This window comes from Spinacia oleracea, chromosome 4 (assembly GCF_020520425.1).
Source record: "Spinacia oleracea cultivar Varoflay chromosome 4, BTI_SOV_V1, whole genome shotgun sequence".
Lineage (NCBI taxonomy): Eukaryota > Viridiplantae > Streptophyta > Magnoliopsida > Caryophyllales > Amaranthaceae > Spinacia > Spinacia oleracea.
Genome location: NC_079490.1, coordinates 5,416,024 through 5,432,648, shown reverse-complemented (window position 1 = coordinate 5,432,648; position 16,625 = coordinate 5,416,024). Strand labels below are relative to the sequence as shown.

The window sequence follows — 16,625 nt, the reverse complement described above, 5'->3', positions numbered from 1 at the left end:
GGAGCCTTAAAAATCATAGTTATTTTATTGCACCATAAGTGGAATTAGACATGCTTTCTGTCTATAGACCAAAAGTTAGAGCCATGTTATAGTCCCTTGTAATAGTATGGAGCAAATGCATTAATTTGTAGGGACATGACAAATGGGTTTTTGTGTTGGATATGGAAATTTTGAAGTAGTCAAGATTTTACCAGAATGAGACTTGTGGAAGGGAAAAAGGGAGGACTTTTCTAAGACTTATAATTATTGTGAGAAGATAATGCTGTACTGGTAGTGTAATAATAATACTGCTTGGGAAGAGCTTAGCTTTTGTTCATGGTGTTTTAGATTTCTTTTAGAAACCCGAGAAATGATGACTTTGTTTTTGCTTTGGATTCAGGTACTGCAATCACTATTATGTGTAACAAAAATGGCATCATCCTTTCCAGAAAACTCTTCATTTATAGCAAAGCAAGGATGTGCAGATCACTGTGGTGGTGTCTTGATTCCATATCCTTTCGGAATTGGTGAGAATTGTTTCCATGATGCATGGTACGAGATCATATGCAATGTTTCTTTCAATCCTCCAAAACCATTCTTGCATCTGCTGAACTTCGAGGTGGTGGATATAAGTTGGAATGGGAGGTACCGTAATCAGAACCTGACGTTACAGTATGCAGAAGGCGGTGATAATGATCATCAGATACTGAAACTAATCATGGCACCCAAAAGTATTTGTGTAGGTGATGCTATGGACCCAATTGACATAAGAAACAGTTCATATCGCTTCATAAGAAAAGATAATGTTTTGCTGGTAGACGGCTGTTCAGGTAATGCTGTATTGACTGATGGACTAGGAGATAACTTGGCTGAATGTGATACAGTTTGTTCAGGAAATATTAATCATGTGACCGCGAAAAAGAGCTGCAGAAATGGGATTGGATGCTGCATAGCACCAATTAGCTCCAAGGTAACCTTTTTTGGGTTTTTGAATATGTCTCTTAATGAGAGTAGAACTGTTCCCCCGAATGCCTGCAACATGGTAGTTGCTTTAGTTGACAGTAGTTCAGCACACAGTTATGCTACCGGAAATTCAACTTTGGATGAACTTCACCCTACTACGGTGTTAAGATGGTGGGCTACATACATGCCGATTTTTAGTAGTGACAATGTCACTTGTGTTGGGAGTTCGAAATCTCAGACCTGCTTATGCAATTTTCCGTATGAAGGGAACCCCTATCTTCCAAATGGATGCCAAGGTAAACATAACTTCACCTCTTATGTACTTCCACGGCCATGTATTATTTTTGATCTGTATGTAGGCTCTGTTCTCTTCACCTTATTCTTATTGTTTATTAGACCAGACCAGAAAAAACAAAAAACATTTAGACCAGACCAGGAACTAGAAAAATCAGACTAAACCAGGTGAAGAGAACAAAGCCGTAACATAGTACTATACTTTAGTTCACTAGCTTTGAGGGAACTGATTATTACTTCACTTCTTAGTTGCAAGAGAGTGTCGAAAGTGCAGAGGTCGATGTCAAGGCCAAAGCAATATGTCAGGCACCTACTACTGTAAGAAGGATCCTCTGGCAAAACTGGTTGAAATTCTTGGTAAGTCCTCTCAGTTAAGTTACTAATCGCGTACTTACTGATAGCCGTTATAGGCTGGATAACTTGATTTGTATAAGCTAGATGAATTTTCTTGGCAAGCCTAGTGTAAAGCATACTGCTAAACAAGCATGTTTAATTTGCAGGAGGTACTACCGGCCTTTTGTTGTTGTGCTGCGCGAACTTCACATGTCTGTGTTACTGTCTGAAAAAACGGAAGCATCAGAAAATGAAAGACAGATGGTTTCAGAAAAATGGCGGTATGTTGTTGCAGAAGCAGCAGTTTCCCTCGTTTCAAAACAGCAATGAACCAACAACACCCCGAATATTTACCAGTAACGAGCTGAAAGCTGCCACGAAAAATTACAGTAGGGAAAACATTCTTGGTAAAGGTGGCTACGGTACAGTTTATAAAGGATTAGTACGGGATCAAGTAGTCGCAGTAAAGAAATCTCAGTTAAGTGGGGAAATTCAAGTTGAACAGTTCATTAACGAGGTGATCATCCTTACACAAGTTAACCACAGACATGTAGTAAAGCTTTTGGGATGCTGCTTAGAAACTGAAATCCCTTTACTGGTGTATGAATTTGTCAGTAATGGTAGTTTGTATGATCTGATCCATGGTGAAGGAAGCTCAGTATTTCTCTCTTGGGAAAACTGTCTGAGAATCGCAACAGAAGCTGCTGATGCATTTGCTTATCTTCATTCAGCAGCCTCAATCCCAGTTATTCACAGAGATATCAAGTCATCTAATATACTTCTGGATGAAAACTTCATGACAAAAGTATCCGATTTTGGAGGGTCAAGACTAGTTCCAATGGACCAAACTCAAGTAACCACCCTAGTCCAAGGAACTCTAGGGTATCTCGATCCTGAATACTTTCAAACTAGTCATCTGAGTGAAAAGAGTGATGTTTATAGTTTCGGAGTAGTTCTTGCTGAGCTACTAACAAGGCGAAAACCTATTATATGGGAGAGGGGGATTGAACAGAGAAATTTAGCAACACATTTTCTGTCTGCAATGAAGAACAACCAGTTTTTCAGCATTTTGGAGCCTCGATTGATGATGGAAACTACCCCTGAGCAGCTCATTGCTGTTGCAGAGCTTGTCAGACGATGTCTTAGCCTGAACGGGGAGAAAAGGCCGTCAATGAAACAAGTTGCAAGGAAGCTGGACAGTTTGAGAAAGTATGATGAAAAGTATGCTGGTATTAAGGAAGCTGATGAAGAACAGAACAATGCCTCTGTAGTTGAATTTGAGAGTCATTGTTGTTTGCAGTTCGAGGAAGGGGATTCATCGCGGCTGTGCACTATGGAGGAGGACATGATTACTGAAATGAGATATCCTCGCTAGTTGTTAGCAACTTATGACATTGTTGTAAGCAACACTGACTGAATTCGAGCTGAAACTGATAAGGTAGTTGTTTATTGTAGTGACATAACTCAGATGATCTGTTCGGCATGAAAGGAGTCTGAAGTCTGATAAGGTAGTTGTTTATTGAAGTGACATAACTCAGATGATCTGTTCGCTAGTTGTTAGCAACTTATGACATTGTTGTAGTGAAACTGATAAGGTGGCACCTGAAACTGATAAGGTAAGTTGTTTATTGTAGTGACATAACTCAACGAAACGGTGTAATCAGAAGTTAGAAAGATGTTTAATTGGTGAAAAACTGAAACAAGGAAACAGTGTAGGCAAGTGAATCTTGCTCAAAGCAATTAAGATCCTCAAGCAATTGGTACAATGCATAGTTTTTACTTTCCAAAGTGCGTGGTCGAATTTGTAAACAATTGTGAACATTAAACTTACATATATATTGTCCTAGAAAATGGCATATCCGCTTTTAGTGGATATCAACTAGCTTAATTGGTTAAAGTCATAGGGGAGTACCATATGTTACTGGGACTCTTCATTTTACCTCAAATGCCCATGCCGAATCCTTGAAACTCACAAATGGATATGGTTACTTCGACACTTCATTTTAACTTAAATCATACTTTTCTATCTCCCCCAAAAATAGTCTTGTCGGAAACTTTGACACGAGTCCAACCATGCGGGTAACATATATAGGCAGTATCCTATGATACGGGATTGAAATTTGTCTGCATTGTTTGCATTTTGTGGCTCTTTCTACGCTCAAAATTCACTACATTAACGTAACTTAATAATTAAAAATTGAATTTATGAAACTTGGAAGTTAATAGTAAAGTACTTGAATTAAATGAATTATGTAAATTACCGATCCGATAAAAACAACAAAGGTTTCGTGGTGTAGTTGGTCATCACGTCAGTCTAACACACTGAAGGTCCCCGGTTCAAGCCCGGGCGAAGCCAATTTTTTGTCACTGTGTTGCTTTATTTTTAAAACTAACTGTAACAAAAAATTTATATATTAACCATCCTCAACTGTTAACAAGGTTTCGTGGTGTAGTTGGTTATCACGTCAGTCTAACACACTGAAGGTCCCAAGTTCGAGCCTGGGCGAAGCCATTTTCTATTTTTCTGGTCACTTCTTTTTGCTTTTGTTAATTTAACTCTCACTCTCAGAACAGTAATAAGCCAACATTAGTAACACTTCACAATCTTTCCACTTGTTTTTATGCATGAATTGAGTGTTTAAGGTTAGAAAGTTGGTTAATAAGCCAACATTAGTACCACGTCACAATCTTTCCCCTTGTTTTTATGCATGAATTGAGTGTTTAAGGTTAGAAAATTGGTTTTCTTAATGCATCACAAAATTATTCAAAAAACATTATTCAATGTATCGAAAAATTTAGTGTTGTTAATTTTAAAAGGATCACTAGTAAAAATTTACCAATCTATAATACTCGTATTTATTAAATGACGTTTATAAGAAAGTTCATATGACACGTGATGCTCTGCTTATGAATCGTTCCCTCCATGTAATCTTCATTTACATAAAAAAAGTTGACAAACACGAAATTACAAATTCATTTATTATGACAAGAATCGAATATAATACTCCCTCCGTCCCCTAATACTCGTCTCAGTTTGACCGGCACAAAGTTTTAGGCAATTTAATTGACCGGTGCATACTTCCAAGGGTTTATTTTGTGTCATAAAATATATGTGCATGATCTACTTCGCAAATTCCATTTGCACACTGCTAAACCTGTCTGTACCTCTCTTCCTACTCGTACCACACTTTCGATTACAGACGATGATTTATTATCCGATCCTACTGAGTATCGCAATATGGTTGGGGTTTTACAGTACTTGACTATGACAAGACCTGATATTACATATATGTTGTGCATTTAGTTTCACAATTTATACATGCACCTCGCACATCTCACTTGTTGATTGTTAAGCGTATTTACAAGTACTTGCAGAGTACTTCAGACTGCGGTATGTGGCTTCGCCCCACCCCGGACATGTCTATCATGATTGCCTATTCAGATGCGGATTGGGCAGGTTGTCCCGATAGTTGTCGTTCCACCACTGGTTATGCAATTTTTCTTGGTGACAATCTAATTTCCCGGCGCTTGAAGAAGAAACCCACTATCTCCAAATCTTCCACAGAAGCAGAGTACAGCGTTGTTGCATACACGTTACAAGATACTCTCTGGATACGTTCTTTGTTAGCTGAGTTGAGAATTGTCATCCGCGCCCCCGTGAAGCTCTTTTGTGATAATGTTTCTGCATCCTATCTTGTGGTGAATCCGGTTCAGCATGATTGTAGCAAGCATATCAAAATAGATTATCATTTCGTTCGTGAGCGTGTTGCTCATGATGATTTAGTTGTACGATATGTCCCCGCCGAGTTACAAATCGCTGACATTTTTACGAAAGGTTGTCAGGTTAGCGTTTTGAGTTTTTACGGTCCAATCTGCACGTGGTTCCCCCTACACAGATTGAGGGGGTGTAATAGATGATACTAAGCGTATACTCGTAATTGTACTACTGTACGTTATAATTATTATATATATGAGTCTGAGGCACTCGTATTAGGGGAAGACGTATCATTATATTCACAATTAATTTATTAGGTGGTATTAATAGTGAATTTGTTTTTAAAATAGTTAGTGGGAAAAGGGCCAAATAAAGGGGTGGGGGTGGGTTGAAATTTTTAATGTTTTTTTAACGAAGTAGTAATATATGTGTCCATTGTTAAGTGAGAGAAACGGTATAATGTTAGTAAAAGTATGTCATTTATAGAAACGCGACGAGTATTAGAGAACGACTTTATAATGAAACGGGACGAGTATGAAGGTACAGAGGGAGTATGTTGTTATTGAATGAAAACTATTAATCACTTAACATGGAAAAAATTACAAATAAAATACTCTGCATTATTACTATTGATTTTCTAATATTGCATTATATGTTACTAATAACTATAAAAAATTATCTAATTTTACAATCTTAATAAAAAAAAATTCTACTGCAATATTCTTATCATACTTTTGTTTTTTTTCACTATTAGCATATTTAATGACTTTAAGAAATCACTATAATAATAAAAAAACACATATATGTGTTATTGCATGCTCATAATATACTTGTGTTAGAAGATTATCAACTAATAAAAAATTCGAATAATACTAATACAAGTTGATTCCTCTCCCCCCATATTATTGAAATAAATTTTATGAGGGTGAGTACCGTCAGATTTAACAAAAACTTATGTGAATATTTTTCTTCCTAAAATGCTTCAATCTGTCATTTGAAAAATTTACACAATTGTCCTAAACTTGAAATAACATTTTGACAAATACACTGAACATTATAAGTAATACCATTTTTTGTTTAAAATACTGGACCTAACATAGTTTCAAATAAAATTCTATTGACGGAATTTAGGTCAAAACAACAATATGCTTATATCTAATAATAAGTAATAACAAATAAAATTTTATCAAAAACATATCATATCTTGTGGTAATTTTGACAATATTTTCTACGATATAATTTGTATGTGTCATCACTTACACTCAATAAGTTATAACAAAAGTGAGGAAGCTCAAAAATATATTGACAAATTTTTACTAAAATAGTAATATAATAATTAGGAATGACAAATTATATTTATAATAAAAAACAATAAACTATATATCTTGTGTTAATTTAAATCGTCTAATTTACCATGCAAAGTTTATATGAGTTCTAATTTAAGATTAAAATATATTCTAAATATAACAATGATAAAATTATAAATTTAACATACAACATTAGTATTAACCTAAAATCAAATCATATTCTAAATATGGTTCTATATTTATATCAACTTACACTTTAATTTTAAATATAATCCCTAAAAAGATATTTCAATTTTTTTTAAAAAAAGTTTCAATTTTAACCCCTAAAAATTTAGAGATACCAGTTAGTTCTTATGTTTATTAAACTTAACTTATTTTTTTAAAACATAATTAATTTCTCTTCAATTTTTCCCGAAAAAAGTAATTTTTTTTTTAAAATAACAGGATTTAAATTTGTAGTTTACTACGTAGTATAATTCATGCGTAATTGACCACTTTGAACTAATTGTGTTTTATACAAATTCAAAATTTTACTACGTTGTTATTTTTAATTTGTACTTCATATTTTCTCAATCACAAGTAACAAAATAATAGTTCATTAAAAATATTTCTTATTTATAATATTGTTTACGAGTAATTAATAATACTTCGTAAACAAATTTAATTTCATTTGTGCCTTAATGGCTCATAAGCTAATGTATTTTAAAAATCACGCATGCATCGCATACATGAATCACTTGTAACTATTTAATTTAATGGTGAAGTGATGATTCTCGAAAATCTTTATAACAAGAGAGTCAAACACACCATTAATTTTTATGTTCAATGTTCTAAGTTTAGGTGCGTCAATAGAAATGTGTAGGGGTACTTTAATTCCATGTACATTTTTTTAAGAGCAAATGATTCAACAACCTATAGTTGACAAATAGCAATGTTTTGTTCTCATTGACGTTATAAAGATTGTTTATTAGCTTCACAAAGCCGTTGAAATTACAAAAACACTTACTGGAAACGGATGGGAACAAATTGGTACTTGAGGTTTGTCGTGCAACTATTACCTTACCTCTAATTTAACTTATGTGTTTTTCTACAAGTTCTACGCCGAAACTTAAATTGTGTTTCATTATATGTCACTAACAAAACAACCAGTCAGCTAGAGAAAAAAGAAGTTTTTCTCGAACACAGTGATCTTGTATGCTAGAGATTCGTTATTTGCGTATTGCAGAAGTATGTTTCTTAGACTTACGTTTTATTCACCAAATATAAGTTGTAAGCCTCAGAACATTTAATCAAACATGTGGTATGATACTCTAGGCTAGTGAACGGTTGTACTAGAAAATGACTAACTTCGCATCGAAAAACAAAGTTGCTGCACTGAGTCAAGCCTCAAGGTATTTTAAGTATATTTGATTCTCCTGGAATATTCTAAAATTTTATCCTGGAGTATTTGTTGTTGGAGAAAACCTTCAACGTATTATGATACTTTGTGTAATTTACTATCTCTTTTGTTGTTACGTTGCTCCAACTACAAGTGATAAATGGAGTATCATAAGAACAAGAGGAGATATATCTGAACCTCTTACATGATGCGTAATATTATCTTTATGATGAAAATTTTTTGTTCCGCAATTTATTGACTAGTGGTTAGACATGCTTCACCACATCGAATTACTTGAATGAATTAATTTATTTTGGTTCCAGATATACCTATCATTTTAGAAAAGTTGGTTCAAGGATATTATCCTCGTATCATGCATTATTATGGATTAAAATTTTACTATATAACTATACACTATTACTGCAGCTTTTTTTTGTATAATAAATGTTCTATTTGCAGCGAGCCTTATTAAGTGAATGTTGTGAATAGTGTCAAAGACTTTCCTTTGAAAAACTCTATTTGTAGCGCCCGTGTATTGTAAAAGTCTGCGAATAATACACTTTTTGTAGCTCGCGTGAAATATAACGTGTTGTAATTGATGTCTTTTTGTAGCGTTTTTGTTTGCTACAAATAAAAGTCTACTATTTACAGCCCTCACAATTATAGCGCTAAAAAATGCTACTAAAGGCCCTATTTACGTGCGCTATAAATGAGTTTTTTTTCTACCAGTGAGAATGCAATTACTAAGCTTCATTGTCTCCAAACCCTCACAAAAGAAAAAAAAAATTTGAACTCAGACTAAGTTACATTTCGCACCTATTATCAAGGGAAAAAAATGAGATTACACTCTAATGTACTTCCGCTGTTCTTATTTATATGACAAAATTGAGTTTAGACACTATTCGCACAAGCTCCTCTGACTTCAAGCATAGTCGTGGGGGGTCTTATTAGATTCGTCTCAATAAATATTTTTCAAATAGCAACTTTCATAATTTTTTCTTATCCATAATTGGAGATTTTAATGTTTAAAATCGTACATTGGAAAACGTGCCTAAATAATCGTGTCATTTTTTTTTTGGTGAAGAAGGTTGGAGTCTAAGCTCCTTGTAATAGATAAAAACACCACACTCAAACAGGAATTAACGAAAGCACAAAAAACCAAGAAAACAAAACTACTAAAAAACGTAAAGGCAAAACACTACATCTCCCTATTAGGCTGCCACTGCAGGCACTCGTCGCAGCAGCCCAATACCCCCCATTCCTCCAAGTAAACAACCCGAAGGCCTGGCGGGGCCGCTTCCATAACCACCATCTTTGGTTGCAGTCCAACTCCGTAGTTTGCCAACCAATCAGCCGAGCGATTTGCCTCTCGATCGATAACAATGTTAAACTACCACCTCCCACTCTTGCTTTGTAACCATTTCCTTGCACCTACGAATAATATGATAATATGGGAGCTAGAAGGATTATCTCCTAGAAGGGTGCGAGTAACCACTGAGAGTCTACCTACAAGATCACTCTCCTCACCCCTTTATTCCAAGCTAGATCCAACCCCTTAAGAACTGCCACCAACTCGATCCGCTTTAACACTCGTGGCTAAGCCACAACAAATAGGCCTATTTCTCACCCTTATGATCTCTTAGGATTCTACCGGCTCTAGCTTGACCCGGGTTGCCTCTTGCAGCCCCATCAGTGATCAATTTGGTCCATCCTTCATGAGGGAATTTCCCAGTAACCATTATCTCACGAGTGCTACGCCTTCCACTCCCATCCATCTTCTCATCCCTTTCTATTTCCTTAATAATCAGTCTAGCCTTAGCCACAATGAACCCCAATTGGTCAACCGGTATCTCCACTTGGTGATCAAAAATTCTATTGTTCCTCCACTTACATAGCCACCATAATGTCGTACAGAAAATGGTTGGCCATTTCTCGTCTCTTGTGTCATCCAAACTCGTATTACGCATTATCCATGTTTCAAGACTGCCTCCGAAAATCTCATGATCATTGGTTCTCGGGAACTTTCTCCACATGAGTGTAGCAATAGGGCACCTACGAAGCACATGTTCCACATTTTCCTCTACCTTGCCACATACCAAACACCTTGGGTCATTAGTCAGGTTGCGAATGAATCTATTCGCATTAGTCATGAGTCTGTTGTGGAGTACCAGCCATATGAAGAATCAGATACGTTGTGATATTGGTAACTTCCATACCCTCGAACAATTCTTAGTAGCCCCCATTTCTAGCTCTCCACGAACAATCCTTAGAGCTGACTTGACTGTGAACTTCCCCATCGTCGTGCCATTCCAAAATACTCGGTCCACTGCTTCCTCATCATCCACTAGCTCATACGAGTCAATTTGTTGTAGGATTTTTGGCAGTAGGAACTCCGCAAATTCCTCCCATTTCCAGCCATGATTTGGCTCCCACATTTCATGTACTGTTCGATCTTGGAGGTCCAAAGGTGGTTTTGTAGTTGCCAGTTTTAAGAGTGAGCGCTTGTCAGTCCAATTGTGGTTCCAAAAGAATGTACACTGCCTATTGCCAACTTCCATACTTACCCCTTTCCGGAGTATATCCACGTTGTCCACAATGCCACGCCATGCGTTAGAGGACCCCTGCTTGTGCTTGAAAATATCTAAGTCGCACCGGCCGTCCCAATATTTGTGCCTTAACACCTGAGACCACAGTGTGTTCGGTTCTGCAATCACCCTCCATCCCAGTTTAGTGAGAAACGCGGAATTAGCTTGCCTCATAGAGCGAATACCTAGTCCTCCATTAACTGTCTCCTTTGTGACTTGTTCCCATGAAACTAGATATATTTTTCTTTGTTCCTCCGTACCTCCCCATAAGAACCTTCGAGCCACCTTATCCATGTCATCACATGTGGATCTTGGAAGTTTTGTTGTCTGCATAGCATAGTATGGCATGGAGCTTATCGATGACTGAACGAGTGTGGCTCGGCCTGCAGGGGATATTACCTTCGACTTCCACCCCGCCAACTTGTTATTGATGTGATCCAATAGATATTGATACTCTCTCTTCGAGGTCCTTCCATTAATGGTTGGTACCCCCAGGTACATGCCAAGGTCCTTGGTCTCCTCCATACGTAGTTCTTCACAGATTAAGTCACGCATCGAGTCATTAGTATTTTTCGAGAAACATACTCTAGACTTTTACACGCTAACCTTGCTTCCTGATTCTTCACAAAATGCATCCATACACGCCAGAATAATCCTTGCCTGATCAATTGATGCTTCCCAAAATAAGATCAAATCATCCGCGCGCAAACGCTAGATTGGAGAATATTGGGCCTCCTCTACTAGCTCGAACTGCCTTCCATGCACCATTACTGACTGCATTTTCAATTAAATGTGACAGCCTTTCCATACAGATAACATAGATATATGGGGATAACGGGTCACCCTGTCGGATACCTCTAGTTGATGTGAAACTGTCTGTTGGCTCCCCATTCCACAAGATTTGAAGCTTGGCCGACGAAATGCATTGCATAATCACCTTTATCATGGTTTGCGGCAACTTCATCTCGATTAATGAATCATGTATGAAGCTCCACCTCAATCTATCATAAGCTTTCTCGAAATCAATCTTAATAGCCATATAACCTGTGTTTCCTTGTTTCTTTCTCATTGAGTGTAGCATTTCTTGGACGATTATGATATTGTCCGTACTTTGGCGGTGAGGAAAAAAGCTGCACTGCATAGGTGAAATCATCGAGGGAAGGATTGGTTTTAACCTGTTTACAATGACCTTCGTGACAGCTTTATAAACCACATTACAAAGCCCAATGGGCCTAAATTGCGAAACAACTTGTGGGATGTCTACTTAGGAATGAGCACGAGGAAGGCCTTGTTCAACTCCTCTGGAAATTCGTTGCCATTTACCACATTGAGCACAAGCTAAGTAACGTTGGGACTTAATTACCACATCCCAATCGTGTCATTTAAAAGAGAACGGAGGAAGTATTAATTGGTACCATGATAAATAATCAAATAATGTTGCTTTTGTAGTATTCCTTCTGACTAATTCTTTGTTGATCATCATTTATGAATCATCATTTATGAAATAATAATTTTGAAGCGATGTCGTTACCGCTATCTTCCTAGTATCAAAGGACTAAATGAATATCTTTAATAATTTTGAATTACCGGACGAGGAACTCCCGACTCTAGAGCATTTGCTTTCCATGTGCGAGTTGGCGTAATCAAATGATCAACTATAATATCCAAGTTTAAGAACGAGATTAATTAAATTGGTTCCGTTTTATTGGACTTATTCTGACTGGACTTATATTATTTGAATTAATCTGAAATTATCTGAACTTATTTTATGTGGAAAAAACTTATTTTGTCTGAAACAAAATTAGTTGTGTGTGAAAATGTCTGAAAAAACCTTATTGTTACTGAACTTATTTGAACTTATATGAATTTAAATTAACTTATATGAACTTATATATTTGAACTTAACTGAACTTATCTATACTTATTTTGTCTAAAATAAGTCAAAATAAGTCAAATAGAACAGAGCCTAATTATCAAGCTAAAAAGGGAATTAGATCCTAAAGTCAAATTTCTATTGTATACCTTGAAGCAGGAATGTGTGAACTTCTTGAAGAAATATAATACACACACCATTACTTTCTCCATTTCATTTTACTTGCAACACTTAGACTTTTGTCTATTCTCATACTCTACTTTGTGTTATCTTCGATGCATGGTTTTATACGTAAGAGGGGGAAAAAATGTGAGAAATAGTTAGACTCGTTATATATATTTCTAAAAATTAACGTTTGCAATTTTTACTCATTGATATTTAAATATACTCCGTATTAGTTTTAGATGTTAGGAATTAGGATTGGTAAGCGTGAAATACGGTGCAGGTAAAAGTTAACAGAGGATCTTTTTAAAACATTGTCAGTACATTATGTAACAATGGTTTCGTGGTGTAGTTGGTTATCACGTCAGTCTAACACACTGAAGGTCCCCAGTTCGAGCCTGGGCGAAGCCATTTATTTTTGCGTGGTTTCTCCTGTTTTACCAATGGCGACAATTTTTGCGCGCTTCATCAGTGTCAAATCCTGGAATTTGCGGTAAAACCCTAATTCTTTTTCAATTGATGTTTTTGTTTAGCTGTGGAGAAAAAAAAGGTGCGAATTCTGAAATACTTTCATATATTCGAACCCTAATTTAATTCAATTTCAATCAAATCTGCTCTCTTTGATTACAATTTATCATTATTTTGTTATTGGTTGTTGTGTGAATGTGGTGAAATCTCGTTGATGCCAATTTTTTTTGAAACCATTTGATTTAGCTGGAATATTATATTATCAATTTGGCAATTAATTTAGAGTTTTTAACCGATTTTTTCCAGGTTCTATTGAAATTTGTTGAATTTAAGTGTGGAAATTTGCATTTTATTTGATTAATGTCAATTGTATTGCTTGCTTGTTGTGAATTTCTATTTAGTCGAGTTAGTAACTGGAATTCTGGTAATGAAAATTTGTGATGTTTGAGTTTGGAATTAGTAAAGAGCCGACCTTAGCTCAGTTGGTAGAGCGGAGGACTGTAGTTGTTTGTTCAGTAGATTAATCCTTAGGTCGCTGGTTCGATTCTGGCAGGTCGGACTTTCCTTTTTTCTGTTGTAGTTCTTCTTTCTCCCTAGTGTTGCACTGTTGCGACCGAGGAGGACTAAGAAGTTGGCAACATCAAATGTATCCCAACAAAATGTAAGCTGGTTATATTATAGGTGATACTGATGAATCTGTAACATATTTGAGCTCATTCTAAGAAATTAATAAGAAAGTTCTTTGCTGTGAAAATACCAAAGATTGATTAACTGTTTCAGATATTGCTGGGTTTTGTCCTCTGTAACCAGATACATGTCATATAGTAGAAACTTGTCAAACTTAACCAGTACGAGTTATTTTTAGCCCAGCACTTGTGACAGATTTGACAAATGGGGTCTGTTGGATCAAATTTGATTTGTGTACCATTAGTTTTCGGTTGGTTGAGTTTGGATGCTGTCAAATTTCGGTGTAATCAACATCGCAATGTTATGTTTTGAAATTTTGGTACAATCCAGGATTGTTCAGATAGTATGGACCAGGTAATCGCCACAGATCAGCTTTTTCCATCTCTAGTTTTTGGTCGAACATCTATCTGTGAAACTGGTCTCTGATGATTAAACCTATAGAAGTGATCTGAGTACGAGTTGCTTTCTTAGCATGATTAGGCCTTTGTTCTAGATTTTTTAGATTGACTGGGAAAGAATATGTGAACAGCCGAGGAGCTTTTGGTAATACTAACTCGTTTTTTTAATAGATGTACCATATTGACTTTTAATACTATTCAGTAGACCTGTTCAACGGGCTGGAGGCCCGTTAAAAGCCCTAGCCCGGTCTTTTTATCAAAGGGTTCAGCCCTAGCCCGGCCCAGCCCAGCCCGTTTAATTCTGACCCGGCCCTAAACCGGCCCGTTGAACAGGTCTACTATTCACATATCCTCTATGATATGACTATCTTTGCTAGTTTATACGTGATAGGTTATCTATACAATCAGGCCTTGAGATATTGACACCAGATGCTAGTCATAGGTGCACCTTCTCACTTTCTTTTAATTACTTGCTCTGCACATGACCAGCATAAGCTTTTTGATGTTAAAGGGTGTACCTTATTCCCTGGTGAAATTTCAAGAGGCAATATTAAAGAGAAAGACCTTATGTCACAACTAGGCTTAGAAAAAACCATGGAAAATTTGTTCAAAAAGTTGGCAACTAGAGTGTCCTCCTCTATGAAAGCATAGTGTGTGTGGCATTTGTTTTTTCTTATATTTTTAAATTGTCGGGGAAAGAAAACAAGAGTAGTAAGAGTCTGAAGAGACCTACAAAGTTGTCAGTTAGCCCTTAAAATATTCCCAGGAGCAGGTTCTTGTTTATGTTGAAAATTATAGAGGACTTGAAATAACATTGCTTTATACTGAGGTTTTTTCTACTTATTGGGAGATAAGGGAGGTGAAAACTTCAGCTGTAGCATTTTAGGAAAAAAAAAACACTATAAACAAACCATGATGTCTCTGTTGTTGCTTCTGCTTCAACTAGAATCAATCCTATGGCTAGCATCTGGTGTCAATATCTCAAAACCTGATTGTATGTACGATGCTATTGCCTATATTTTTGGTTTCAGGTCATTCAGGGTAAAAATAATTCAATATTTTCTTTTGGTATTAGTTGTGAAAGAATGTCACAAGTGCAGACATCAACCAGATCGTTGTGTAATTGGCTATTCAACTGACACAGACTCAACCTACTTTTACTGTGAAAAGAATTTGTTGTTGAAGCGGGCTTCAATTCTTGGTAAGTACTTCAAAATTCCTCCAGCAATTGCCCAATATGCTCTTAGTGTTCGCTTCCATCTTCTATTGATTGTTTGTGGCTGCATTAACTTGTTCCGTAGCTGAATTAGCCCTGTTGATATCACTGACTTCATCACCTCTCTAAACATTTAGTAACATAGAATCTAAAGTACAACAAGCATCCCCTTAACACTGCTAACCATACTCATTGATCTTACACCTTGTGGCTTGTGCTAATCATTTGAGTTGAATGCCTCAGTACACCTCCTACGTGTTGCTTTGATATTTTTTGGATGAATTCGTTATTGATCAGCGTATATTCATGTAGTGAACTTTGTGAATCCCCATCTTTATTGATGTAATCCACATAAATATGTGTTCAGGGTTCAGCATAGGTGCTGGATTAGTGCTTCTGGTCCTAGGTTCCTATTGACTCGATAAGTTCTTGTTAGAGCTTATAACAGGAAGAAACCAATTTGCCCCTACAAAGAGGGAGGATGGATTAGTTTGGCAGTTGAATTTGTTTCCCATATGGAAAGTTCTCGTCTCTCTGATATTCTGGATGCTCGAGTTGTAAATGAGGGTAAGGAAGAAGATGAGGATCCCTCTAATTCAATCTAAGTCCAACAACTCATGGTCAGTATCTGACAACTATAAGGTACTTCCTGAAGCCTCTTGCTGCAGTGATTGTGTAAAATTATAGCTTATTGCATTTGTGTGTTTCTAAACTGGAAGTTTGTCATACTTGGGAAATTTTTTACCTTCTGGATCTCTTGTATGGCACTTGTGCAGCGTCAAAATAGCTTAATGTAGTCCATAAATATTGATATTTACTATACAGATTGTTTTTAGTTTGTGAAGTCTAACAAAATGAAAGAGGGAATACACTTGGAGTTTAAAAATTCTTGTATATATTTCTGGGACTAGAGTAAAATAAATGAACATAGAAGTATAAAACCCACCTATACTCGAAACAGGAAAATTTGTATCACCCTTTTCTTCATCTCCGACCTTGCTGTCATCCTGTGCCTATATGGAGATTCTGCTCTTCACAATAATTGTAAGTGTTATTCTTCTAATGCTCTTAAATTGGTTTTGACTGAACACTAGACCAGAGTCTGTTGTATTTACCCCTTCGTGGTACCTAGACTCTGAACATGACTTATCATACTACGAAGCTTTATGCTGCTGGTTCATCTGTGTTTGCATAAAATGTTTTACGTGTTTTGAGGTTCCTGAAATTTCCTCATGTTGCTGCAGAAAATCCTACTTTGTTCAGAAGG

General features: G+C 36.3%; 1 protein-coding gene, 1 long non-coding RNA gene and 4 other non-coding genes across 8 annotated transcripts; all 6 read left to right on the top strand.

Moving 5' to 3' along the window:
• Positions 1-92: 92 nt before the first annotated feature.
• Positions 93-3,202, top strand: LOC110805137 (putative wall-associated receptor kinase-like 16). 2 transcript variants are annotated; one of them, XM_056827804.1, is made up of 4 exons: positions 93-270; positions 380-1,238; positions 1,486-1,593; positions 1,737-3,202. In XM_056827804.1, the coding sequence occupies exons 2-4, from the start codon at positions 410-412 to the stop codon at positions 2,942-2,944; spliced, it is 2,145 nt and encodes a 714-aa protein (XP_056683782.1). In that variant the 5' UTR covers positions 93-270; positions 380-409; the 3' UTR covers positions 2,945-3,202. The 2 variants fall into 2 exon arrangements, with proteins under 2 accessions (XP_056683782.1, XP_021866450.2); XM_022010758.2 differs by having other exon boundaries at positions 237-1,238.
• A 649-nt stretch (positions 3,203-3,851) lies between these two features.
• Positions 3,852-3,925, top strand: TRNAV-AAC (transfer RNA valine (anticodon AAC)). Its single transcript has one exon. It is a non-coding gene; the product is annotated as a tRNA-Val (tRNA).
• An 82-nt stretch (positions 3,926-4,007) lies between these two features.
• TRNAV-AAC (transfer RNA valine (anticodon AAC)) lies at positions 4,008-4,081 on the top strand. The gene has a single exon. It is a non-coding gene; the product is annotated as a tRNA-Val (tRNA).
• Positions 4,082-12,926: 8,845 nt separating this feature from the next.
• TRNAV-AAC (transfer RNA valine (anticodon AAC)) lies at positions 12,927-13,000 on the top strand. The gene has a single exon. It is a non-coding gene; the product is annotated as a tRNA-Val (tRNA).
• LOC130460125 (uncharacterized) lies at positions 12,947-16,202 on the top strand. Of its 2 annotated transcripts, XR_008920069.1 has the most exons (3): positions 12,948-13,082; positions 15,218-15,343; positions 15,726-16,202. It is a non-coding gene; the product is annotated as an uncharacterized lncRNA (long non-coding RNA). The 2 variants fall into 2 exon arrangements; XR_008920068.1 differs by having other exon boundaries at positions 12,947-15,343.
• On the top strand, positions 13,525-13,616 carry TRNAY-GUA (transfer RNA tyrosine (anticodon GUA)). Its single transcript is given in 2 exon segments — positions 13,525-13,561; positions 13,581-13,616. It is a non-coding gene; the product is annotated as a tRNA-Tyr (tRNA).
• Positions 16,203-16,625: the final 423 nt, after the last annotated feature.